Source organism: Oncorhynchus tshawytscha, linkage group LG17 (assembly GCF_018296145.1).
Source record: "Oncorhynchus tshawytscha isolate Ot180627B linkage group LG17, Otsh_v2.0, whole genome shotgun sequence".
Taxonomy (NCBI): domain Eukaryota; kingdom Metazoa; phylum Chordata; class Actinopteri; order Salmoniformes; family Salmonidae; genus Oncorhynchus; species Oncorhynchus tshawytscha.
Genome location: NC_056445.1, coordinates 12,068,715 through 12,095,856, shown reverse-complemented (window position 1 = coordinate 12,095,856; position 27,142 = coordinate 12,068,715). Strand labels below are relative to the sequence as shown.

At 42.5% G+C, this 27,142-nt stretch overlaps 1 protein-coding gene and 1 long non-coding RNA gene across 4 annotated transcripts in view; both read right to left on the bottom strand.

The window, feature by feature from the left end:
- LOC112216872 overlaps nucleotides 1-882 on the bottom strand; it is a 28,399-nt gene extending 27,517 nt beyond the window's left edge. Inside the window, exons 1-2 of the long non-coding RNA XR_002948409.2 lie at nucleotides 537-882; nucleotides 54-219 (exon numbers count right to left, since the gene is read on the bottom strand). This is a non-coding gene — a long non-coding RNA (uncharacterized LOC112216872). The remainder of the gene's footprint in view (nucleotides 1-53; nucleotides 220-536) is intronic.
- Nucleotides 883-4,642: 3,760 nt separating this feature from the next.
- Nucleotides 4,643-27,142, bottom strand: part of LOC112217165 (metabotropic glutamate receptor 8) — a 362,177-nt gene continuing 339,677 nt past the window's right edge. For 2 of the 3 annotated variants that reach the window (XM_042300186.1, XM_042300188.1), the window contains 2 exons: nucleotides 6,940-7,183; nucleotides 4,643-5,435 (listed from right to left, as the gene is read on the bottom strand). In XM_042300186.1, coding sequence (XP_042156120.1) covers nucleotides 5,386-5,435; nucleotides 6,940-7,183 — 294 coding nt within the window. In that variant the 3' untranslated portion in view covers nucleotides 4,643-5,385. Of the gene's footprint in view, nucleotides 5,436-6,935; nucleotides 7,184-27,142 lie in introns of all 3 variants that reach the window. The other variant, XM_042300187.1, reaches the window with a different exon arrangement.

Genomic DNA, 27,142 nt, shown 5'->3' with positions numbered 1-27,142 from the left:
TGTGCCTCGATGTGCTGAACGTCTCACTTCAAATCAAAATCAGTTGGACTCACCCAGACAGCTTCCTGACGTTCAGTCCAGTTGTACGAAGCACTCAACAATCCTCAGAGGACGTCTCTCCTCTCTCCACTTTTTCTCTTCTCATCTTTCCCTCTTCTCCTCCTTTTTTCCGTTCTTCTCCCAGGCAGAGATTAGGCTTTTAGTGATTGTCAGATGTACCTACATAGGTTATTGCAATACAACATTTGCAAAACATAAATTTGTCTCAAGATATTTGCATAAAACTTCCAACGGATTATCTTTTAATAATGTGCAGGGTGTCCTGAAAGGAAGCCGCGCCTTAAGGCATACAAACAGCCCTCAGAAACAGATGGTGTGTTATGATACGCACATAGTCGTTGTATAAGCTTTCTGATCCTAGTGGAGACTAAGCTATTTGAACAACACAGCAAAGGCTACATAACATCAACATGCTTGAAAACGCCAGCCACCTTTTTTATGAAATAACTTCCTTAGACACAGTCGATATGACAAACCTAATTTCTCAGGCTAGCAGCTGGAAGGGAGGCAGGCTGCATGAAGCAGGCAGCAGGCAGGCATCAGCGTTCTCCCGGTGCGGTTCAGGTTACAAACAGAAAGTTGCGTTGTTGTGTCGCCCGCAGGCAGCACTAGGCTCCGTTCGTTCCGCTGTTTAAACATGCTCGAGGTATTCTCTAACGGACGCTCCCTCATTAACGGGAGAACACACCGGAGCAATGTGGCGGGGAGCGGCCCGGGAACGCTGAATGGCAGGTGTGACATTTCTGACAGCTCGCCGTCCGTCCCAGGTGTCCGTCCATTGCCGTCAACGAAGTCTGAGCGGAACAGGCTGGCCAGAACACAACACAGTCGTATATTTATATGGTCTCATTCAAGAATCTACTGTAACTGTAAATAACTCAAAGGGAAATATTGCCAACAAACCTTTCTTTCATGTCTAAACTTGGGCATGAAAAGCATGTTTGGTGTTTGATGTTTTCAATATTGGTGCCAGTGTATGCGGGGTCAAGGCGATCACATCTGCAAACACACCTTCAGTACAGTATATGTTTGTTGATATCCATTTCCCACAGTGAATTGTACCCTATTTATTCTAAGTGTGTGTGTGTGTGTGTGTGTGTGTGTGTGTGTGTGTGTGTGTGTGTGTGTTTGTGTGTGTGTGTGTGTGTGGTTTGAGCTTCAACCCGTTCTCCTCTTCTACTAGCCTCTGGGGAGCCTCTGTTCTCAGGTCCTAAAACAATAGAGCTGCTATAGTACATTGGGCTGCAGGAATACACAAACAATGAAATATTCTGACTCACAGTCCAGATAAAATCTTATTTTGGAAAGAAATATACAAACACAGAAATAACCTCCCTTGAGGCTCTAGTGTGTGACTAACCTGAAAAAAATAACGCAACATTCGAACAAATTCAGATTACAACCATATCTCCTCAGGTTTTGGACAGGAGCAAACACTTGCAGACAGTCAGACAAGCAAACTATTGACAGATCTGATAATCTGTTTGGAGAAAGTGGCTTGAAACTGGACAGCCCTATCTACTGCTCCTGTTGTTGTCTGTTCTGTATAGAAGAGGGTGTTTTAGGACAACAGAATGTTCATGACACGAGAGAGAGAGAGAGAGAGAGAGAGAGAGAGAGAGAGAGATGAGAAGATGAAAGGTCCAGTGTTGACAACATGTGGTCTGGGTATCATGGCAACCACATCCATAATCTGAACCGGAATTCAGAATTATCCAGTGATCCACGCTAAACGCACAAACACACCAACACAGACAGAGGAGGACCATCTGCCTGCTTCACCTGAACAAACACACCTGAACAGTGCACACACAAACACGCTCACACACTCTCCCACCTGTCGGCTGTCACAACCATATAGGTGTGAGAGGATCCACAGAGAGAGCAGTCTCCTGGTGTTGTGTGTGTAGTCCATCGTCCCTGACAGTGACAGTGGTCTGTGTGACAGGTCATTGAATTAGCCTGCAGGTAGATAACTAGGATTGCTGTCACTACTACCCTCTCAGAGGTACCCCTAAACTGGGGTCCGGTGCTGAGTGGAAGGCATAGACTCCCAGGACCACTTCCTGATTATAACACACCCCTTTCAACCACCACTTCTTGTCTGTTGGTATGCTAATGATCAGGACTTGACTGGGAAAGGCCAGACTGTATTTTTGCTATGCATTGGACTGTAGAAGGAACACATGAGAAAAACATTAATCAACAGCAGACAGCGGTCATCTATTTCTTCTATTGTAAAATGACAGCTGTTTGGCCCGCAAGCCGCTTCCCATTAAATGTGTTGTAAATACAAATCATTGTGCTGTCCGTGGCCTATTCTTTCCTCATTTCATTGTAAAGCGAAGTTGGGCTCACACAAAGCAGCCGACAGGGACATCAGTTAAACAAAGCCCTGACTTGGGTTACTTTTAGTCCGACGTACAAAGCTTGTCTGTTGCTGTATACAGGAAACGGTGTTGTGTTCCTCTTTCAGCTTTATCGATGGTTCCTTAACCAGTGACAATGAATGCATTGACTCATTAGCTCACCGCTTCTCAGATGTCACATATTTTCTTTGAAACCTTTCGACATTTAGTGAGACGGAGCTCGCTAGTTCAGAAGCACAAGGGATTCTGCCCCCAGTGTCTACAAGTAGACCTCCATTACCACACACACACACACAAGTGAACAGGCACACACACACACCCGCATGCGCACACACACACACACACACACTGCCTTCTCGTCATCCACCCAGCTTGCGGATAGCTTCTCCACTACACTAGTAGCTACTACAGTATGGAAGACAACAGCCCTCGGTGGAGTGGTAGAGGTTTGTAACGCTGTAAGACCAGGGAAAATCAATGAAAGAAATGTGTTCTGCTCAAAACTGAAAGCATTTGTTTTGCTGTGTGTCAGGAAAAAGTGATTTGCTGTATTGATGGTTTAATACAGAGAAAGAGAAAGGAAAAGGAAAGTCCGCCATCTTGGGTGTAGAGAAACGTGTAGAGATTCAGATGGTCAGACACAACCTACAGCCTGCCATACAGGGACAGGTGGGAGGGACTGGGAATGTGACATTACACTTGTTGTCATTGTGTCTTTGTCCACGTAATTTAAAATCAATAAATGGGAGTTGTTTCAGGAAACTAGACATAAAGCACCAGTCAATAGTTTGGACACACCTACGCATTACAAGGTTTGTCTTGTATTTATTTATTTTAACCATTTTCTATGTTGTAAAATAATAGTGAAGACCTCAAACTATGAAATAACACATGGAATCATGTAGTAACCAAAAAAGTGTTAAACAAATCAAAATATATTTTATATTTGAGATTCTTCAAATTAGTCAGCCTTTGCCTTGACGACAGCTTTGCACACTCTTGGCATTCTCTCAACCAACCATCATGAGGCTGTCACCTGGAATGATTTTCAATTAACAGGTGTGCCTTGTTAAAAGTTAAATAGTGGAATTTCTTTCCATCTTAATGCGTTTGAGCCAGTCTGTTGTGTTGCGACAAGGTAGGGGTGGGAAACAGAAGATAGCTCTATTTGGTAAAAGACCAAGTCCATATTATGTCAAGAACAGCTCAAATAAGCAATGAGAAACGATAGTCCATCATTACTTTAAGACATGAAAGTCAATGCGGAAAAGTCCAAGAACTTTGAAAGTTTCTTCAAGTGGAGTCACAAAAACCAGCAAGCGCTATGATGAAACTGGCTCTCATGAGGAATGCCACAGGAAAGGAAGACCGAGAGTTACTTCTGCTGCAGAGGATAAGTTCATTAGAGTTGCCAGAAAGAAGAAGCATGGAGGAGGAGGTGTGATGGTGTGGGGGTGCTTTGTTGGTGACACTGTCAGTGATTTAGTCATTTGTCTTTTTTTTTTAACAGGACAATGACCCAACACACCTCCAGGCTGAGTAAGGGCTATTTGACCAAGAAAGAGAGTGATGGATCAGCTGCATCAGATGACCTGGCCTCCACAATCACCTGATCTCAACCCAATTGAGATGGTTTGGGATGAGATGGACCGCAGAGTAAAGGAAAAGCAGCCAACAAGTGCTCAGCATATGTGGGAACTCCTTCAAGACTGTTGGAAAAGTTTTTCAGTTGAAGTTGGTTGAGGGAATTCTAATTCTTCTTCTACAAAGGCTACTTTGAAGAATCTCAAATATAAATTATATTTTGATTTGTTTAACACTTTTTTGGCTACTACATGATTCAACACGTGCTATTTCATAGTTTTGATGTCTTCACTATTATTCTATAATGTAGAAAAAAATAGTACAAATAAAGAAAAATCCTTGAATGAGAAGGTGTGTCCAAACGTTGTGTTGCTCACCACTTTCTGGAGGACAGAGTTTTGAAATCAGTGGAATTAGAGTATGATAGCTAAGGGGATGGAGTGTGTAGTGTAGTGTATGATATACCATTGTCTAGCTCTGAGTCTCTACTTTTATCCAATGTAAAAAACACAATTTCAAATGTTGCTACAGAAGACCGAATCGAGACGGTTTTGTCACAAATATAGTAATAAACAAAAATATCAAATTGGTATCTGTGTTGTATCTTAAAAGCACAAGCAACAAATCTACACATTTGCAAAACATTCCTTTATTATAAATAAATCATTTGTATAAAAACTGGCATGCTTCAACCAGGGCATTTACAGATTCACAAGCCAGGGCTACCCATCCAGTTAGCCAATCGATACAAGAGACAAACTTTCTGAGTATGCAAGGTCGCACGACAGATGGGACAAGAATGAAAAAATCTTCACAACCACAAAAATACTTACAAGTAGAATAACAATAAACATAATGGTCGATTCTCATAGTTTATTCTATTTTCTCTTTTAAATATTTAATTTTTTTTTAACTCTTTTGAATGACTTTTTATCTCCCATATACATCTCTCTTGTGTATAACTTTTACACCATGTTGTTTTGGTATCTTTTTTCTTCTTTTTTTTCTCTGGACCATAGAGCCTGCAGGGGATTTTTTTTTTTTTACCGTTAAGTCTCTTTTTTCCACGGTTAGTTCAAAGTTTATGGCATTTATGACCGTTGTGCTGTGATTTACAGGAAGAGAGCGAACGGGTCCCACTGATTGGTGGTTGGTCTTTGTGGTCCCGCCTCTCTGGTGGTTTGTGTCGGTTTGATGCTGTCAGAACAATATAAAATGTCTCATGCTTGGTTCGCGGTGGTGGTGGGAGTTCCATCTGTCTGTCCGTCTTTACGTCCATCAGGCCGTCATCTGTCGGTCTGAGTGACAGCTCCTTCCCTCAGCTGTTCTCGCCCCTGGGAAACCTCCCTCCACTTTGGTGCTGTTCAGATGTTCAGATGGCATGATTACTGTAGCTGACATATGTTGTCTTAGTTGATGAAGCTGCCAGGGGGAAAAAGAGGGGAAGAGAGGAGAGGAAATATATCAGGAGATATATATTTCCTATTGAGTGTAATATTAGTGCACACCTGCATCTGGGGTCTGAGGCTGTGTTTGTCAAGTCCGTTATGTTACATGTCCCCTGTAGCTGTTGGTTGTAAATGTCAGTTGTTTTTAAGCGACCGCGGACCGCTGGCGCTGAGCTATCGTCAAAACGGTGCCCCGTGCCCGCTTTTTTAAGGAGGAATTTAAAGGAGACACTATGTCAAACTGTAGGAATCAAAACTGTTCCAACAATTTCTTCTTCACACAACACAAACCCTAGGCAGGTAGTGTTTGAAAATAATGTCTCAGGCAGACTGTGGTTTGTGAAAATTAACTCTGTGTGCGTGTGTGTGTGTGCCTGCGCGTGTGTGTGTGTGTGTTATTCTAGCCGACCAAACTGCTGACTGCGAGACTTCTGGGCGTTCAGGTCTGTGATGAAGATATAGTTAAAATGCTGCAGTTCAGAACACGGAACAGAGTAAACGAAGCCTAATTACCCCAACCACTCCAGAACCGTTTAAACCTCTCAGAGCACCCAGATCAACTGTGATGAAATAACTGTTTTAAACACCCACGGAACATTCTGAATCTCCACTGGTGAAAGAAAAATATTTCCAGGTCGTAGTGTCGATGAGGGAAGACTGGCTCCTCACACAACACAGCTTTGACGTTTAAGTAAGCTGCTCCACATAGTTAAGCTGAATGGGAAGCTCATTTTAACACTCTGTATGTGAAGTAAACAACAGTGCCCCAAAAACAGGTTGCAGCACTCAAGCTCTCTCAGGAACATTGTTAACAATTCAGACATGACATTTTTTTTGTTATTAAAAGACTGATATTTGAATGAGAGATATGAAAAAGGGCCCAACTTACATGTTACTACTGTCATACTGTAGTTGTAGAGATTATCAAAAGGTTGCTTATATCAGCCGTAGTTGTGTAGATTATTTCTGTTGTGTGTAATTGTAGATCTACAGATTCGTTCTATGAGTGTAGGTGTATAGATTGGTAGTTATATTAGTGAAGATCAGGGATCATCAACTAGATTCAGCCACGGGGCGGATTTTTTTTTTGAGCGGATGGTCGGGGGGGCCGGAACAGAATTACAAATTCACTGCAAGAATCCCAAGCAGATATGTTTGACTAAAACGTAACAATTTCAATTCTTGCTGACGTTTGTATACGATCACGTGTCTCTCTACTATGCGTGGGAATAGTTGGGGACAGATTTCCCCCCAAAATGTATTACTTGTAGCTGATTTGCTGGTGTTTAGACAGTCTTATGTCCAACAATGAAAATTCAAGGAGCCAAATAAAACCATTCAGCCCATGGGCCGTCAGTTGGGGAACCCTGGTGTAGATGTACTATATATATGTATACTGTTAGTATAGGTGTATACAATACATAATTAGATATATAAGTGTATTATGTATAGGTTAGTAAAGGTGTGTTCTTACTCACTGTTGGTCTCCATGCTCTCACACAGCTCCGTCTTAACCTCTCCGTTGGGCCGGTCGCCTCCCTTCTGCAGCTTTCCTGACATGGTGGCGGCGGTGACGATGGCCTTGAAGCTGCGTTTACGTTTGGGGATGTTCTGCTCCGGGTGGAAGATGATGACGTAGACCTTGGGCATGTACAACATCCCCAGAGAGACAGAGGCGCTGAGGCTGAGCGAGATAGTCAGGGTGGTGGTCTGGATGTACATCTGGGGAGGGAGGAGGGGAGGGAGGGAGAGGGGGAGGGAGGGAGGGAGAGGGGGAGGGTGGGAGGGAGGGAAGGAGGGAGGGAGAGGGGGAGGGAGGGAGGGAGGGAGAGGGGGAGGGAGGGAGGGTGGGATGGAGGGAAAGAGGGAGGGAGGGAGAGGGGGAGGGAGAGGGGGAGGGAGAGGGGGAGGGAGGGAGGGAGGGGGGGGGAGGGAGGGAGGGAGGGGGAGGGAGGGAGGGAGGGAGGGGGAGGGAGGGAGGGAGGGAGGGAGGGAGGGAGGGAGGGGGGAGGGTGGGAGGGAGGGAGGGAAGGTGGGGAGGGAGGGAGAGCGTAAAGGCATCAATATACTGTAACCACTAACAACTGTATACCGACCAATCTACGCTGATATAAACCATACGCTGATATAAACCATACGCTGATATAAACCATACGCTGATATAAACCATACGCTAATATAAACCATACGCTGATATAAACCATACGCTGATATAAACCATACGCTGATATAAACCATACGCTGATATAAACCATACGCTGATATAAACCATACGCTGATTAAACCATACGCTGATATAAACCATACGCTGATATAAACCATACGCTGATAACCCTACAATGGCTACTGTACAATGTCAGAAATTATACTTGACAAAACCCCTATGGTATCATATCACTGAGCGGAAGCTTCATCAGAAAAAAACACAAACCTGCGCACGCACACAGACACACTAACACACACACACACACATACACATACACACAGACACACAGACCCCTCCACCGTCGGAAGGATTCCTCTCAAAGCACAGCCACTCATCTGTGTCCATCCCTGACTATAGCATGGTGTAAGAATCACAGCTAGCAGATGGCCAGTCACGCTTCTTCAGTCACAACAACACAACACAGTCCCGGCTAGCCAGCGTAGCGTTCCGCTGAGGAGGAAAACAAACCAGTGCTCCACTGCCTCCTCCCTCGCCAAGAGAGAACAGGCGTGAACAGATTACACATGTTGACAGTAATACCCATTTACAGTATATCCTCTCTAATGAGAGCATAAGGAAAGAAGATGAGAAAAGGCTTAGACGTTGAAGTGTGTGTGCGCTTGTGTGTGTGTGTGTGAGTGTGAGTGTGTGTGTGTGTGTGTAGGGTGGTAGAAATGATCCAAACATTATGTTGAATATAATAAACTACACTCATCAATACGACTCCATTATCATGTGAATGATAATGAATGATATCATGTGAATGATAATGTCCATAATCTTGTCCTGTATCGCCAAGGTAGCGAATCTTGCATCACCACTCAGAATACTATAAGATGCAAGTGTCTAGGTTAACCGTTATGCAATTATTAAGAGGCTAAGGGACAAAGGAACTAATGTCTTGCAATCAATGTCCTAGTATTTAATGATTGAGTTAACCTTGAGATGAGATGCATAGTTAGACCAAGCAGATACAGTGGCTTGCGAAAGTATTCACCCCCCTGGCATTTTTCCTATTTTGTTGCCTTACAACCTGGAATTAAAATAGAGTTTTTTGGGGGGGTTGTATAATTTGATTTACACAACATGCCTACCACTTTGAAGATGCCACATGTGTTTTATTGTGAAACAAACAAGAAATAAGAAGAAAAACATAAGCATAACTATTCACCCCCCAAAGTCAATACTTTGTAGAGCCACCTTTTTGCAACAATTACAGCTGCAAGTCTCTTGGGGTATGTCTCTATAAACTTGGCACATCTAGCCATTGGGATTTTGCCCAATCTTCAAGGCAAAACTGCTCCAGCTCCTTCAACTTGTAAGCGTTCCGCTGGTGTACAGCAATCTTTAAGTCATAGCACAGATTCTCAATTTGATTGAGGTCTGGGCTTTGACTAGGCCATTCCAAGACATTTAAAATGCTTCCCCTTAAACATATTGAGTGTTGCTTTAGCATTATGCTTAGGGTTATTGTCCGTTTCACTCAATCATTTCTCTGTATTTAAAGCCATCCATCATTCCTTCAATTCTGACCAGTTTCCTAGTCCCCGCCGATGAAAAACATCCCCACAGCATGATGCTGCCATCACCATGCTTCACTGTGGGGATGATAGTCTCGGGGGGATGAGAGGTGTTGGGTTTGCGCCAGACATAGCTTTTCCTTGATGGCCAAAAAGCTCAATTTTAGTCTCATCAAACCAGAGTACCTTCTTCCATATGTTTGGGGAGTCTCCAACATGCCTTTTGGCGAACACCAAGTGTGTTCGCTTATTTTCTTTCATTAATAAATGGCTTTTTTTCTGTCCACTCTTCCGTAAAGCCCAGCTCTGTGGAGTGTACGGCTTAAAGAGGTCCTATGGACAGATACTCTTTGAAGGAGCTTTGCAGCTCCTTCAGGGTTATCTTTGGTCTCTTTGTTGCCTCTCTGATTAATGCCCTCCTTGCCTGGTCTGTGAGTTTTGGTGGGTGGCCCTCTCTTGGCAGGTTTGTTGTGGTGACATATTCTTTCATTTTTTTTATAATGGATTTAATCGTGCTCCGTGGGATGTTCAAAGATTCGGAATATTTTTTTATAACCCAACCCTGATCTGTACTTCTCCACAACTTTGTCCCTGACCAGTTTGGAGAGCTCCTTGGTCTTCATGGTTCTGCTTGCTTGGTGATGCTGCTTGCTTAGTGATGTTGCAGACTCTGGGGCCTTTCAGAACAGGTGTATATATACTTAGATCATGTGAAAGATCATGTGACACTTAGATTGCACACAGGTGGACTTTATTTAACTAGTTATGTGACTTCTGAAGGTAATTGGTTGCACCAAATCTTATTTAGGGGCTTCATTGCAAATGGGGTGAATACATATGCACGCACCACTTTTCAATTTTGAATTTTCTTTAAAAAAAAAATTGTTTTTATCATTTCACTTCACCAATTTGGACTATTCTGTGTATGTCCTTTAAATGAAATAAAAATATTACCTAGAACCTGAGGTATCAGCTTTATGCTGCAAGGATTCTCTTAGAATGGCGGGGATCTATGTATTTCAGAACTACACTGTACGTTCCATGTGTGGAACCCAACCTCTTGGTTTAAACTGAGCTTTTTTGTTTAATTTCTGTTTGTAAGTTTGTTTAAAATGTATGTATTGAGAGACGCAATGATGGTGATGGGGTGAGAGAAGCACCGAGCGGGAAGAGGAAAATGGTGTACGTATGTATGGGTGTGTATATATGTGTGTGTGCGTGCGTGTATGTATGTGTGTGTATATGCATGGGTATATGTATGTGTGTGTATGTATGTGTATGTATGTATGTGTATATATATGCACGTAGATATGTGTAAGTGGGTGCTGTTTTTCTTGTTTTTGTTCTGTGTGCTTTGTCTCTGTTGTTGTATCTCTTAATATGGGTGAAAATGGTGAAATTCCAATAAAAATACTGTTACAAAAAAATGAAATAAAAATAAAACTACATTTAAATTACAGGTTGAAATGCAACAGAATAGGAAAAATGCCAAGGGGATGTATACTTTTGCAAGGCACTGTATGCTATGTATATTGTGAATAACATTTACCATTAGACATTTTACCAAATAATAATAAGTAATATTAATCAGAAATTTGAGGACTACGGTTCGTATCCATTTAAAAGTAGCCATAATTATTACAGTTACACAATAAGAATACAATAAACAAATGATGGACACCAGAAATCTTCTAATTAAAAAATAATACAAAAAAATAATGAGTCTTAACAGCATAGAAAATGCACCACTATGACATACATATGTACATCAGGAGATCGGTTAACCAATAACTACATGATCTAAGTTTAAACCCATCTTGTAGTCTTCCAAGAGTGCCAACTACCTGTATCGCCTATCGTCTAATTAACATCCCTTTGCACGGCCCAAAACATTCCAGGCATTCTCTAATCTAATCACCACACCTCAACACTGTGTCGTTCCTGTGAACTATCCGCCGTCAAGCGTACCGAGTAACACAGTTTCTCTGTGACAATAAATCCATAGCACTTACAGTATAATGAAACATAGCTCTTTATGAACTCTTGAAACAATCCAAACATGCCAATTTAATTCACACAGTAACATTAATTTAGTCGATTCAAGTTTCATCAGTCTTCACCTCTCCTGGCTTCAGTGACCCTAGGACTTCTGTGAGAATGTCTCTTCATCGAGATTGTCACAGACACGATGTGTTTGACCCCTATGATAGCCCTCAAATGGTCTGTCTTTCAAACAATGCCATAAATCGTGGTTGAGTCATCACGCTGGGCCAGCAAGTTGCTAGAGGCATCTTCATCACTGGCCTTCCTCATCGTTCACATTTGTTCACTCTCTATGTTCCACTACTCGTGTGTGTGTGGGTACATAATGCATGCGTGTGCACAGTGTGCTCTGACAATGTACTAACGGTGTGGACTGGTACACATCTCTAGGCAGGCCTCGAGGCCTGCATGCCACGACTTCGGCATGGCAGCAGTGTTATCTGTGTGTCAGTGGGTGTCAACTAGCGTCAGCGTTATAGGTGTCAGTTAGCTAGAGGGCTAATGTAATGCACCGTTAGCCATTACAGGATCGCTACTGTTTGGCGTAGCACAGAGATTTTTCAACCAACCTCATCTTCGTTCGGCCAAACATGTATCTTCTTAAATGTCCATGTCCAGTTGCAGGTAGTTGGTATGAACTTGAGCAAAGGCTGTGTTATTAAAAATAAATACATGTTTTGCTCCGCGAAGTAATCCAACAACGTGTACGCCGACATCTTCTCTATTTCAAAAGACACATGTTTAGCCGAATCGAGAACGAAGATAGTGTCACCAAGTTAAGGTAGGTCGAAAATGCTCTATGCTACGCCAAACAGTACCCCTCATGTCACGTCTAATGGAGCATCACATTAGCCCGTTTCGATCTGCTAGCTACAGGTAACTGCCAAAATAAAAGGAAACACTTGAATAAATGAGGGTAACAAAGTATATTGAAAGCAGGTGCTTCCACACAGGTCTGGTTCCTGAGTTAATTAAGCAATTAACGTGCCATCATTAGGGTGTCAAAAAATGTGTGTTAAAAAAATGCTTGGCAGGCCATTATTGCCCCCATAGGATGACAATTCCCCCATCCAAAACAGTTTGATGAGCATGAAAACCATGTAAACCATATCCCATATCCATGGCCATCTCAGTCACCAGATCTCAACCCAGTTGAACACTTATGGGGAAACCTGAAGCGGCGCCTGAGACAGCGTTTTCTACCACCATCAACAAAACCCCAAATGATGGAATTTCCAATGGAAGAATGGTGTGAGTGTAGAATCTATGTGTGAGCAGCTCTTCAATGCCAGCCAGGTGTGACTCATATAGCAGGTCACCCTGTTAGCTAAGCTCTCTGTCCCTGTGACATCCCTTTCCTCTCACATCAGCTCTGGAGAGAACATATCGTACCAACACAACAACAGCTGCCTGGAGGGAGAATAGGCTAGAGAACGCATTATAGGGCATTTATGCAGTAGGTGCTACTCATACAGCCAGACTAAGGTAGGGAAGAATCCTACCAAAAAAACCCGACCATTTAAGTCAAAATGTCACTGTCTGACATTGGCGCATGACTAAAGGAAATGTTGATTTAAGTGGAAGTTAGGATTCACTCCATTTTAGAGCAATACTTTTGGTGCACTATATGTGAAGAATAGGGTGCCATATGGGACTGGCCCCAATTCCCTCTTCAGTGACTCATCAAACGACATTCAACGACATGGACACTCAACTCCTAATATCTGATCTGAGTTTATCTTCACAACGGTCTGTGTTATCTACTTTAATAGGATATAGAGCAGCTTAAGCTGTGGATTACAGCAGAAGGAGCCCCGGGTGAACGTGGGCAGAGAGAGCAGAGCACTGACAGGACGGTGTGTACATACAGAGGGTGATCTCCGATGAGAGAAAGAGAGAAGGGAAACGGAGGAGAGAAAGAGAGGGGAGGAGGGAGAGAGGAGAAAGAGAGAGAAAGAGAAAGGGAATAGGGGAGAATGAAAAAGACGAGAGGTCGAATGACAGTCAAAGAGGGAGAAAAAGAGAAAAAAAACAGAGTGAGAAAGAAAAAAGACGGCAATAGAGAGAGGCAGTCCTCAGAGCACTAAGCCCTCCCTTATAAAAGCAGCACGTCTGGAGATAGCAGACGTCTGGAGATAGCAGTCTCCATTACACTCTGCTGAGAGCAGGAGGATCCACCCACATATTTAACCTTTATTTGACTGGGCAAGTCAGTTAAGAACAAATTCCTATCTACAATGGCTGCCTACCCCGTCCAAACCCTAAGCCGGACGATGCTGGGCCAATTCGGCGCTGCCCTATGGGACTCCCAATCACAGCCAGTTGTGATACAGCCTAAAATCGAACCAGGGTCTGTTGTGACGCCTCTAGCACTGAGATGCATTGCTTTAGAGCGCTGCACTACTCAGGAGCCAGCAGATGTTTGTTGTAGAGCCACGCACACACACACACACACACACACACACACACACACACACACTCTCTCTCTCTGTCTCTCTCCCCTCTTCTCTTGATCGCTCCTCCATCCCTCCATCCCTCCCTCGCTTGGACAGGTATGATAGGTGGAAAAGGTAAATATGTGCCTTAGTGGGGCTGACCCGCTGTGAATAGGGCAATTATCTCCACTCTGCTAGCCACCACTGCTCTCCTTCCTATGGTATAAAGCTGCCTTTAGAGAAGTCAATACTCTAGGCTTTGTGTCATTACCTCCATCACTTAAACCACAGGTTTGGGGAGTAACGGATTACATGTAATCCATTACATGTAAGAGATTACTTTTTTTTAAATTTTTTTACTGTAATTCGTTACGTTATGAGCAAAAATATTGTCATCAGATTACAGATACTTTAAAAAAACTAGAGGTGTGACTTCGAGGATTACTTTTAAATTCAGAAAGGATGTTTGTGGAAAACAATCTTAACACTTCTCTCTTTTCTCAATGACATTCAAACGAGCATTGAAAAAAGGCACAAGTTTAAATATGTTCCACCTGAGCGAGTCTGACCACAAGTCAGAGACCACTACGATGACACACCAAATGTGTTTGATGGATCGTGGGAAAAGAGCAGGAATAGGCTTTTGAAGGCTACAGTCCAAGATATGTCTTCCAATGGTGCGGCTGCTGTCGGCATCCAAGATGATCCAACTTGAATAAAGGCTTGGAGGTAATGGCAGCAGTAGTGTAGTCTACGGCGATACGGATATCACTGATTATTGATATCTACATAGCTCATTTATGTGAATCACACTGCTGCTCTCATATATATCCATTGATCCTTGAAGAATATAACTTGTAAATAAATGCCTCTTGAGCTTAGTTCAACTGTCACACTCCATGAGAACCCAAAATATAAGCTTGTTTTACTCCAATGTTTGTACGCATTGTAAATATTAACAAACCCTGTTTAACCTCGTAACATGGCTAAAACAATATTTTTTCTAACATGGATGGTCCGTCCTTACATCCATAGCTCTGTCTATTAATCTGAGAGTGGTTACATTTCTCCAGGCCCATCCCTCAGCTTTTTACCAAAACAGAGGCGGGGCAAGCATTTTGTTATTGTTTCATCTGTGGATTTGCCCTTTAAACAGCTGCATATTTTCAAGATAAAGTGTCACCAACAAAGAGGTAAACAATAATACTATAAATATGGCATTCATTTTTCACATGTAAATAGCACTTTTCAGTAGTACTCAAAGCATGCGAGCCCAATCAATGAGCCCAATCAGTCCTCCATGACAACACAATCATAAACAACAGCATAGGGCTGGCTAATAAGTCCTTAGTTATGGGGTTATGCTCAGGTAAAACAATTAGGCTAATCTATACTTCCATATTTCCATGTCCTATTCTTGAAGATCAGGGGGTATAACATTTATTGGAATGACTGGAATTCTGATAGTAATAGTTTTAATAGTATTATTATGTGTAGTAGAAAGCAATGGTTTAGAAAAAGCCTACATAACCAACCCATAAAGTAAAAATTAACATCTATATATGGCCAGCTATGTAAACTTAAGGAGCTATGCCTCTTAAGGAGAAAGTAATCTAAAAGTACCGGAATGTAATCAGATTATGTTACCGAGTTTGGGTAATCCAAAAGTTACATTACTGATTATAATTTTGGACAGGTAATGAGTAACTAATGCAGGTATTCCCAAACTGGGGTACACGTACCCCCAGGGGTACGCGCAATGCCGTACGCCAAATAAAAATAATAATACATTCTTTACAGAGTAGACTCCTTTCACTGCCAAAAATACAATTAAACCATCTAGTGTTCAGCGAAATAACAACACAATGTCAAATACAGGTAGCCTAACATCCAATCACATTAACCGTTACTCTCTAGCGGGAATTCCACTAACGGTCCGTGTGTAGCCAAACGTAGCTGCTGCTTATGTTGGTATCTGTGCTGATGGTGCAAAAGCCATGACAGGAAGACAAACAGTGGCTTGCGAAACTATTCACCCCCCTTGGCATTCTTCAGATTTTTTTTAAGGGTTTGTATCACTTTTTACACAACATGCCTACCACTTTGAAGATGGATTTTTTTTTTTTTTTTTTTGAAACAAACAAGTAAAAGTCAACACTTTGTAGAGCCACCTTTTGCAGCAATTACATCTGCAAGTCTCTTGAGGTTTGTCTCTATAAGCTTGGCACATCTAGCCATTGGGATTTTGCCCATTCTTCAAGGCAAACAGCTACAGGTGCTATGAGAGGTGTTGGGTTTGCGCCAGACACAGCGTATTCCTTAATGGCCAAAAAGCTCAATATTAGTCCCATCTGACCAAAGTACACTTTAATTCTAGTAAAAATTCCAGTTTTTACTTTTAATACATTTACCAACATCTTAGTTTTTTCCTCACTCAACTTTTTTCACTCAACTTTTTCACCCAGGACACTTCATCTGGAAATGGTTCTACAGGACCTCCACCAGCCAAAGATAAATAGTAACATTAACATCATGCCGTCTAATTGCAGTCGCTGTACTCACAACACAGGAGAACTAAACTAGCTAAGCCTTATGGTGAGGATAGCAGTGTTGCAAGTACAGCTTCAGATGCAATCGTTGGGCAATTTAAGTGTAGGAAAGGATGCAACAGCGTCTGTGCCACCAGTAAGTACAGATAGTAGTATAAATCCCCCCCGCGCACAGTCCCCACAGACAGACAATTTCTCAAGGCTTCTGGAAAGAAATACTGTCGGCATACTCAACTGGTGTCGCTCATTCAGCCGACAGAAACGTTCAACCGGTTCTCTCCATTAAGCAACGAGTCGGTCAGAGGCCAAATCTTCTCAGGTGTCTCCTCCACCTGTCACGGGGTCTGAGCCGTCAAAGCCTCCCACCATTAGCTGTCTCAGTTTTCAGTATCTATGCTGCAATAGCGTATGTGCCGGGGGGCTAGGGTCAGTCTGTTATATCTGGTGTAATTCTCCTGTCTTATCTGGTGTCCTGTGTGAATTTAAGTATGCTCCCTCTAATTCTCTCTCTCTCTCACTTTTTTGCTTACTACATGATTCCATGTGTGCCATTTCACAGTTTTGATGTCTTCACTGTTATTCTACAATGTAGAAAAACTCTTGAATGAGTAGGTGTGTCCAAACTTTTGACTGGTACTGTACTTGCAAAAAGATATTGAAACAAACAATTCTAAAAATCTATCTGCAATCAAGCATGCTGGGGAAATATGATAATAATAGGCGTGGCTTTGGTTTAACAGTAGTTATTAACACCAACACTGGTGTTCTTTTACACCAATAAGTGTTAATTTAACACTTCGAGACTACAAATGTTGCACTGAAAAATCAACCCTAGGTAACACTGGCCAATATTCTGTGCAACTACTATTGAGAGTTTTTCAGTGTGTGATGTCATTGAAACTCTTCACTTGTTCCACTTGTCTATAGTGTGCACCCTTGGATAGAGTGTTAAGCTTCTCCATCACATGGCCATTACCACAAGGGGAGTAGGAGAAAGGTTAGCTCAGTTAGCTATTGAACAACAGATGACTTTGCAGCGGTGGTGTAAAGTACCTAGGTAAACATACTTTAAAGTACTACTTAAGTCATTTTTTGGGGGGTATCTGTACTTCACTTCACTATTTATATTTTTGCCATCTTTCACTTTTACTTCACTACATTTCGAAAGAAAAGTCTGTACTTTTTACTTCCATACATTTTCCCTGACACCCAAAAGTACTCGTTACATTTTGACAGGGAAACGGTCCAATTCAGACATCAAGAGAACATCCCTGGTCAACCCTACTGCCTCTGATCTGGCGGACTCACTAAAGACACATTCATTTGTAAATGATGTCTGAGTGTTGGGGTATCCGTCAATAAAAAAAGAAGACAATTGCTCCCATGAACACCATTCTTGTTTAGTGTTTTACGTATTGTAGACTCATCAACAGAGATGCTAGCATGTTCCAGAGATTTCTGTAGGTCTTTAACTAACACTCATTTGTTTTAACCTCATTGAGCATTCTGCGTTGTGCTCTTGCAGTCATCTTTGCAGGATGAACACTCCTAGGGAGAGTAGGAACAGTGCTGAATTTTCTCAATTTATAGACAATTTGTCTTACCGTTGACTGATGAATATCAAGGCTTTTAGATATACCTTTGTAACCATTTCCAGCTTGACGCAAGTCAACAATTCTTAATTGTAGGTCTTCTGAGATCTCTTTTGTTCGAGGCATGGTTCACATTAGGCAATGCTTTTGTGAATAGCAAAGTCAAATTTTGTGAGTGTTTTTTATGAGGCAAGGCAGCTCTAACCAACATCTCCAATCTTGTCTCATTGATTGGACTCCAGGTTAGCTGACTGCTGACTCCAATTAGCTTTTGGAGAAGTCATTAGCCTAGGGGTTCACATACTTTTTCCAACCTGCACTGTGAATATTTAAATAATGTATTCAATAAAGACAAGAAAAATGCAATAATTTGTGTGTTATTAGTTTAAGCACACTATGCTTGTCTATTGTTGTGACTTAGATGAAGATCAGATCAAATTTGTTGACCAATTTATGCAGAAATCCAGGTAATTCCAAAGGGTTCACATACTTTTTCTTGCCACTGTACGTAAGCTGTCATGTGTACTACTATATAAGGTACGGAAGCTGTCACATGTACTACTACAGTACATGGTGTACACTCTCACGTGTACTCATCATGACCAAAGCAATGGAGGGAGCCAAGAAATGTAAAAGCTCCAGACCATAGATTTACCAACGTGGACGGCTGTAGTTGGCTACAACAAACTCAAAGCACAGAGAAAGAGGAGATGTTACATCAATGAAATGTATTTGCTCCTTGACTGAACTAAGTACAAAATACGTCCGCTCTGACCCCACAGCACTGTGTGGTTGGTATGATGAAGTGTTAGAGAGAGAGAGAGTGGGGCAGAGAGAGAGAGAGGTATGTCAAATCAATCAAATCTAATTTTATTTGTCATATGCGCCGACTACAACATCTGTAGACCATGAAATGCTTACTTACGAGCCCTTTCTCAAAGTAAATAACAATAACAGGGCTATATACAAGGAGTACCGGCTCCGAGTCAATGTGCAAGGGTACGAGGTAACAACAAGACTATATACAAGGAGTACAGGCTCCGAGTCAATGTGCAAGGCTACGAGGTAACAACAAGACTATATACAAGACTATATACAAGGAGTACAGGCTCCCAGTCAATGTGCAAGGGTACGAGGTAGTTGAATTGAACTAATATGCACATGTAGGTAGGAGTAAAGATGACTATACAATCAGGATACTATAGATAATAAACAGAGTAGCAGCAGCGTATGTGAAGAGTGTGAAAGTGTTTCTGTGTGTGTGTGTGTGTGTGTGTGTGTGTGTGTGTGTGTGTGTGTGTGTGTGTGTGTGTGTGCGTTGTAATGTCAGTATAGTATGTGGTGAATGTGGGTAGAGTCCACTGAGTTTCGACCCAGAATTCACTCTCCGGCACCGATTGCCGCGCGGAAGCAGAGAGAACAGTCTATGACTTGGGTGCCTGGAGACTTTGACAAATTCTAGGGCCTTCCTCTGACACCGCCTGGTATAGATATCCTGGATGGCAGGAAGCTCTCAATGGTGCAGCTGTAGAACCTTTTGAAGATCTGAGGGCCCATTCCAAATGTGTGTGTGTGTGTGTGTGTGTCTGCATGTGTTTATGTTTTAGCTCTCTTGGCGGCCGAACACGCACCTTAAATATTAACCTGAGAGAGAGTGCCTGTCCAGTCTCACCACTCCCAGTATGTGACAGGCTTTAAAAAAAACATCTCTAATGCTCAATACTGCATTACTACATCACAGTTCAGGCACTGCAGGTTTTGGGTTTGAAGCGAGGAATATCAGGGAAGACAGGCGCACTAAAGCGTGGGTCGTTGCCGGAACTAAGCATTCCTCCGAATTCCGAATTGCATTCCGTCGTGCTCCAATTACAAAACTTGTCCTTGACTCATACACTTAGCTGTGACAAGCGACCAACCAGATGACACGTGCTGTGCTCTCCCACCGCCCACCTCTCTCTTTCTCTCTGCGACTCTCTCTCACTTACACCCCCCCCCGCACATGCGAATGCTTCCAGTAATGAGTTTAGGTGTCCTTGGGATGGCCTGTCCTAAAAGGGCTTTTATGAGTAAGCTGGCTGTAGTGAGCGCTAGGGGATCCTAAACTTATTCAGACTGCCATCCCTCCCTCCCTCCCTCCCTCCCTCCCTCCCTCCCTCCAGGGGACATATCATCTCTCCTGTCAGTCTTAAAGTCTAATTACAAGATGTGGGAGGGACATGGACAGTGGATGGGTCACAGCAGGTAGTTAATTCAAGGCATCCATCTTCTCCTCAACTAGAACTTTATGTACACGTTAGAGGTCGACCGATTAATCGGAATGGCCAATTAATTAGGGCCGATTTCAAGTGTCCATAACAATCGGAAACCGGTATTTTTGCCGATTTTTTATTTGTATTTTTTTTACACCTTTATTTTATCTTTATTTAACAAGGCAAGTCAGTTAAGAACACAATCTTATTTTCAATGATGGCCTAGGAACGAGGCTTGTCATCTCGGGGGATCCAATCTTGCAACCGTACAGTTAACTAGTCCAACGCTCTAACCACCTGCCTCACGAGGAGCCTGCCTGTTACACGATTGCAGTAAGCCAAGGTAAGTTGCTAGCTAGCATTAAACTTATCTTATAAAAAACAATCAATCAATGACTGTCGTTGCTCCAATGTGTACTTAACCATAAACATCAATGCCTTTCTTAAAATCAATACACAAGTATATATTTTTAAACCTGCATATTTAGCTAAAAAAAAATCCAGTTTAGCAGGCAATATTAACCAGGTGAAGTTGTGTCACTTCTCTTGCGTTCATTGCACGCAGAGTCAAGGTAACAGTTTGGGCCGACTGGCTCTTTGCAAACTAATTTGCCAGAATTTTACGTAATTATGACATAACATTGAAGGTTGTGCAATGTAACAGGAATATTTAGACTCATGGATACCACCCAATAGATAAAATACGGAACGGAATAAACGTTTTGTTTTCGAGGTGATAGTTTCCGGATTTGACCTAAGGCTCATATTTCTGTGTGTTCATTATAGTTAAGTCTATGATTTGATATTTGATAGAGCAGTCTGACCGAGGGGTGGTAGGCAGCAGCAGGCTCGTAATAGTCAAAGGTATATGGTTTAGAGAGAAATAGTTGACGAGTTATAATTCCTGTAATAACTTGCGGCTGAACTTGAAAGGGGTTCCTTCGTTATTTTACCGTTCATGTCTTCCATAGAGAATGTCTTGTTCTACTTCAAATAAGGTCTGTGTTTCGTGCTTAAGCCACCTCAGCGTTTTGGTACCCGTGTAAATCTCACTAAGATAAGGTAACATTTGTCAAAATATTTTCATAAATCCACTCTACAAAAAAAATGATCTTCGCTTATATTTAGCCAATATTGATCAGAGTTACCTTGTCCTATGGATATCTACACAGTTATAAAATTGGCAAGGTGGTGTAAGCCTACACGAAACACAGACCTTATTTTAAGTGAATCAAAAAATATCCTATGGAATAAATGAATGAAGGAACCGCTTTTCAGATTTTGCTAGAAGGTGTCATGGGAATTATGACTCACACTTTGGTAGTCAATTCTTACCATGTCCATTATTAAAATAGGATTTCCTGCATATAGAAATGACAGTTTTTGTTTTCAACATTCGTCACAGGTAACTTAAACTCTATTTTTATTCAAACAGTTGAGAGTATTTGTCTCCTAAGCAGACTCTTCAGTATCATTGTCACTTCAGAGCTGTGTGTGTGTTTTACAGATGGCAGAGAAAAGCAGAGCACCAGTGTAGGACAATGACATGGAATTGACACCAGGGAAAGCAAGGTGTCTTATTTGTGATAAAGATGTAAGCAAGGGGTCAGCAACAGCTAAATCAAAAAATACCACCAACCTGTGGAATCACCTTAAGAACCCCCATTGAAAAAACACATATGTATTATATGAATTTAAAATAAAAGTGTTCATTGTTCATTCAGTATTGTTGCAATTGTCATTATTAGAAAAATGTGTATATTTATATATATATATACACACGTTTAAAAAAATTGGCCGATTAATCGGCATCGACTTTTTTGTCCTCCAATAATCGGTATCAGTATCGGCGTTGAAAAATCATAGTCGGTCGACCTCTAGTCCACGTGACAATTCCAATTGGACTACTCCTGTATGACACCTTTGCTCCCAAACCGTTGAATACATATGATGTCACCGTGAAGTCAAAGGCAACATTTCACATCGTCATAATGAGGATCCGGGTTACTTCCCGACGGTTAACAAGAACACAGCTTACTGGCGAACCAACAATAATTATCCCTATAATAACATTAATTGTAACAGAATCAATTGTCCATTAATCATAATCATAGTAATCAACACATCTCCCTCAAGCCCAGTATCTTCAATCCAACGGTATTTCCTGCCGTTACAGCGAATGTTGTTCCTCTGATTGATCTTTGTCTAATGGACTCACTGGCTCTCACTCCTTAGAAGAAAATATGCAAGGAAAGCCATCAACATTCAGTACAGGGTGAAAACAAGTACAATCCCCAAATTAAAACTCACACAACAACAAGTCACAGTTAACAAGCTAAGAGTTTCTCTCAAATCCGCTTAGCATCTCCAATTCACCATCGTTTCATACTAGCCTTCTAAATCGACATGATCTAATTATGAGCAGCGATATTTTGCTCAGTTGACTCAGTCTCTACCACAGGCTGTGGACACATGTCCCCAGAGGACTCTGTGAGACAGAGGGATGCGACAGCACAACAAGTCTGGGCACCGCCCATGTCCGTTACAGTGACTCCACGTCCATTACTTTCGCAGGTCTGACAGTGATGATGTGCAGGTTCAGTTCTGCCGTCTTCGTACAGTTCGGATCTATTCGGTTCTGGTCTGGTCACAGCCGGATAGTGTAGCAGCATTGTCTCTCTGCTGCTGTCATAGGTGTATCACCACATGATCAGTGTGATAGAAGTGAGGATGGCACACATCTGTTTCTGTGAATCACACGACTCAGTACAAACACACACACAAATGACCAAGTAGTCCCCCAGCCATGAGGCAGGCTGATGGGCTTGATGGGTCTGGCACTGCCACCAGACATGCACTCACACACACACACACACACACACAGACACACACACACACACACACACACACACACACACACACACACACACACACACACACACGGGGCCTGTCGCCAACGAAGGCAGGTAGGACAAAAACTCACTCACACTATCCCCATGAAATCCCCATACTCTCACATACTCAACCCGATCACCTCACACATCACCATAAACCTTCCACACACTCTCGCAGACCTCCCCAGAGCCCTAAAACTAAGGCAGGTGAGTCCGATAAGTGCTAGGTCACTAAATCCTCCCGTACAGTACAGTATCTTAAAGGTATGAGGAGCCAGCAGGCAGGGTGCTGTACTGTGTGGTTACTTGATCTGCCATGTCCTATGATTTGACACACACACACACACACACACACACACACAGCCTTGACTCCTTCTGTAATTTCCCCGAATTATCCCTCTGAAATGTCCCAGTCATGCAGACAGCCTCTGTAATGCGCTTGACATTTCCAATATGTCTTGTCTGCAGAGTGAGTGAGAAGAACAATAACAACCGTTCTAGGGGAACATTCGGGAAAGGTTCACATTTTGATGTTTATTTTTGTCTGTTGTCATAGTCGTTCAGTGAAGGCAATGTAAAAATGAGTGCTCCCCGTCGCTGCTTTAAAAGAGTTGGGGTTTCGTTCTCCCAAGACGAATGCGTGTCGTTTATGCGTTTGTACGTTTTCTTTTTCCGGGTGTGTGTGTGTGTGTGTGGGGGGTCTCCCATGGTGGAGTCTGCTGCATCTCTGTGTTTGATGGTGGGATCTGACACCGTCTCCTTCTACTGAAGTTTGCCAAGAATGTTCCAAATCCCATCAGGATTGTTCAACTACAGTCCACAAAATATTCCGTTTAGAAAATGAATGGCGCTTTTTTCAATGTGTTTCCGTACATGTGACCAAACAATACAGGGAATTTCGAAATGCTGTTTGAAAATGGCTGACATCATGATATCTACGTCAAACAAAACTAGGCCGATATGGCCAAGCCCAGTGTGTGTTTGTGCATGCTTGGTTGTGTCTGGATGGATACCTTAACTACAATAGTGCAATATACAGTACAACTAGAGTAACCCAACAACAGAGTTGTGATGTTAGCTGAATCATTCCAGTTCTGACCTAACCCCTGCTAAGCTTTCTGTGAAATCTCCCTAGAGCACTGGGCCTAAACTGCAGCTCCTGATGCTCCTGACCGTGCCATTTGCTAGATACTTTAGTTTCTCTCTCTCTCTCTCGCTCTCTCTCTCTCTCTCTCTCTCTCTCTCTCATTACAAGTGTCAAATTATGTACAAATAGTTAAAGTACAAAAGGGAAAGTAAAAAACATAAATATGGGATGTATTTACAATGGTGTGTTTGCTGCTGTGATGCACACTGTGGTATTTCACCCAATAGATATTGGAGATTATTAAATTGGGTTTGTAAATTGTATCTGCGTAATCTGAGGGAAATATGTGTCTCTAATATGGTCATACATTTCGCAGGAGGTTAGGGATTGCAGCTCAGTTTCCACCTTATTTTGTGGGCAGTGTGCACATAGCCTGTCTTCTCTTGAGAGCCAAGTCTGCCAACGGGAGCCTGTCTCAATAGCAAGGCTATGCTCACCGAGTCTGTACATAGTCACAGCTTTCCTTAAGTTTGGGTCAGTCACAGTTATCAGGTATGGTGTAGTCTGCTGCATCTCTGTGTTCGATGGTGGGATCTGACACCGTCTCCTTCTACTGAAGTTTGCCAAGAATGTTCCAAATCCCATCAGGATTGTTCAATTACAGTGCACAATATATTCCGTTTGGAAAATGAATGGCGCTTTTTTCAATGTGTTTCCGTACATGTGATCAAATAATACAGAGAATTTCGAAATGCTGGTCAGTCGCTGTGTACTCTCTGTTAAGGGCAAAATAGCATTCTAGTTTGCTCAGTTTTTTTGTTAATTCTATCCAATGTGTCAAGTAATAATCTTTATGTTTTCTCATGATTTGGTTCGGTCTAATTGTGTTGCTATCCTGTGGCTCTGTGGGGTCTGTTTGTGTTTGTGAACAGAGCCCCAGAACCAGCTTGCTTAGGGGACTCTTCTCCAGGTTCATCTCTCTGTAGGTGATGGCTTTGTCATGGAAGGTTAAGGTGGTTGTAGAATTTAACGTCTCTTTTCTGGACTGATAATTTTACTCTGCATGCATTATTTGGCGTTTGTTTTACGTTGTACACAGAGGATATTTTTGCAGAATTCTGCATGCAGAGTCTCAATTTGGTGTTTGTCCCATTTTGTGAATTCTTGGTTGGTGAGCGGACCCCAGACCTCACAACCATAAAGGGCAATGGGTTCTATAACTGATTCAAGTATTTTTATCCAGATCCTAATTGGTATGTTGAATTTTATGTTCCTGTTGATGGTATAGAAGGCCCTTCGTTCACAGCTTTGTGGAAGTTACCTGTGGCACTGATGTTTAGGCTGAGGTATGTAGTGTTTTGTGCGATCTAGGGCAACGGTGTCTAGATGGAATTTGTATTTGTGGTCCTGGCAATTGGATCTTTTTTGGAACATCATTATTTTGGTCTTACTGAGATTTACTGTCAGGGCCCAGGTCTGGCAGAATCTGTGCAGAAGATCTAGGTGCTGCTGTAGGCCATCCTTGGTTGGGGACAGAAGCACCATATCATCAGCAAACAGTAGATTTCAACTTCTAGTAGGGTGAGGCCGGGTGCTGCAGACTGTTCTAGTACCTTAGCCATTTCGTTGATATGTTAAAGAGGGTGGGGCTTAAGCTGCATCCCTGTCTGACCCCACGGCCCTGTGGAAAGAAATGTGTGTGTATTTGCCAATTTTAACTGTTTGTGTACATGGATTTTATAATGTTGTATGTTTTCCCTCAACACCACTTTCCATCAATTTGTATAGCAGATCCTCATGCCAAATTGAGTTGAAAGCTTTTTTGAAATCAACAAAGCATGCGAAGACTTAGGGTGTCAATTAGGGTGTGCAGGGTGAATACGTGGTCTGTCGTACGGTTATTTGGTAAAAAGCCAATTTGACATTAGCTCAGTACATTGTTTTAACTGAGGAAATGTTATGAGTCTGCTGTTAATGATAATGCAGAGGATTTTCCCAAGGTTGCTGTTGACGCATATCCCACGGTAGTTATTGGGGTCAAATTTGTCTCCACTTTGTGGATTGGGGTGCTCAGTCTCTCTCTCTCAGCCTCCTCTCTCTCTTTCTCTTCTCTCTCTTTCTCTGTCACTCTCTCTCCATCTCTCTCAATTCAATTCAAGGGGCTTTATTGGCATGGGAAATATATGTTTACATTGCCAATGCAAGTGAAATGGATAAACAAAAGTGAAAAAAACAGTAAATATTACACTCACACAGTCTCTCTCTCTCTCTCTCTCTCTGAATCACTCTGCTCTTTATCTCTACCACTCCTCCTCTGAAGGATTAGCCTTTCCTCCCTTCCTGAGTCCCTGTTCTCTCTACCGCTCTCTGAGATAGAGAGAGAATGAGGGATAGAATGACTATCTCCCCTCCTCCCCTTTCTCCTTCCCTCCCTTCATCCATCTCTGAATTATCTATAGCTCTGATTCAGAGCTTCTTTCACTACTCCCTCTCATTATGTCTCAGTTTTTCTCTCCTTCACTCCCTTCCTTTCCTCTACTCCGCTCTTTCCCTCTCTGTGCCTTCCTCCATCTCTACTCCCTACCCTGTGGAGTCACCTCAGTGGCGTGTGGTACAGAGTCCATTGGTCCAAGCAGATTAGGCCAGTTTAATGTTTGCATACCCAACGCGGTAATGACCTGGGCGCACCACTGCGTCTACGCGGGCCCTGGCCGTTAAATCCTTCGGCTGGACGATGAGTAACGGCCACCAGCCTCCGTACTCACGCAGAGCCACTGATAATAACGTCTTGAGGGGGTTTCTGCCGGGGCTAGCCTTGTCTCACTGGGGCTATTAGAGCCTGGTCGGAGAAGGGCATCAAGAGACGTTGTGTTAGAATATCCTCCTCTCTTGCCTTCGGTCTGTGTCTGACCCTGACTACAGCCTCTCTCTCTCCCCACCCTCTCTTCCTCTTCCCTCTCTATCCCAATGGTACTATATCATTACTGACAAAGCTTTACCTCCATCCGCCACTTTCCCCTCTCCGCCTCAGGCACCATGCAGTGATCTTCATGTGAGCTGCGTTCAAAGCACTATCATTTACAATTATGTAGAATAGTGTTGCTGT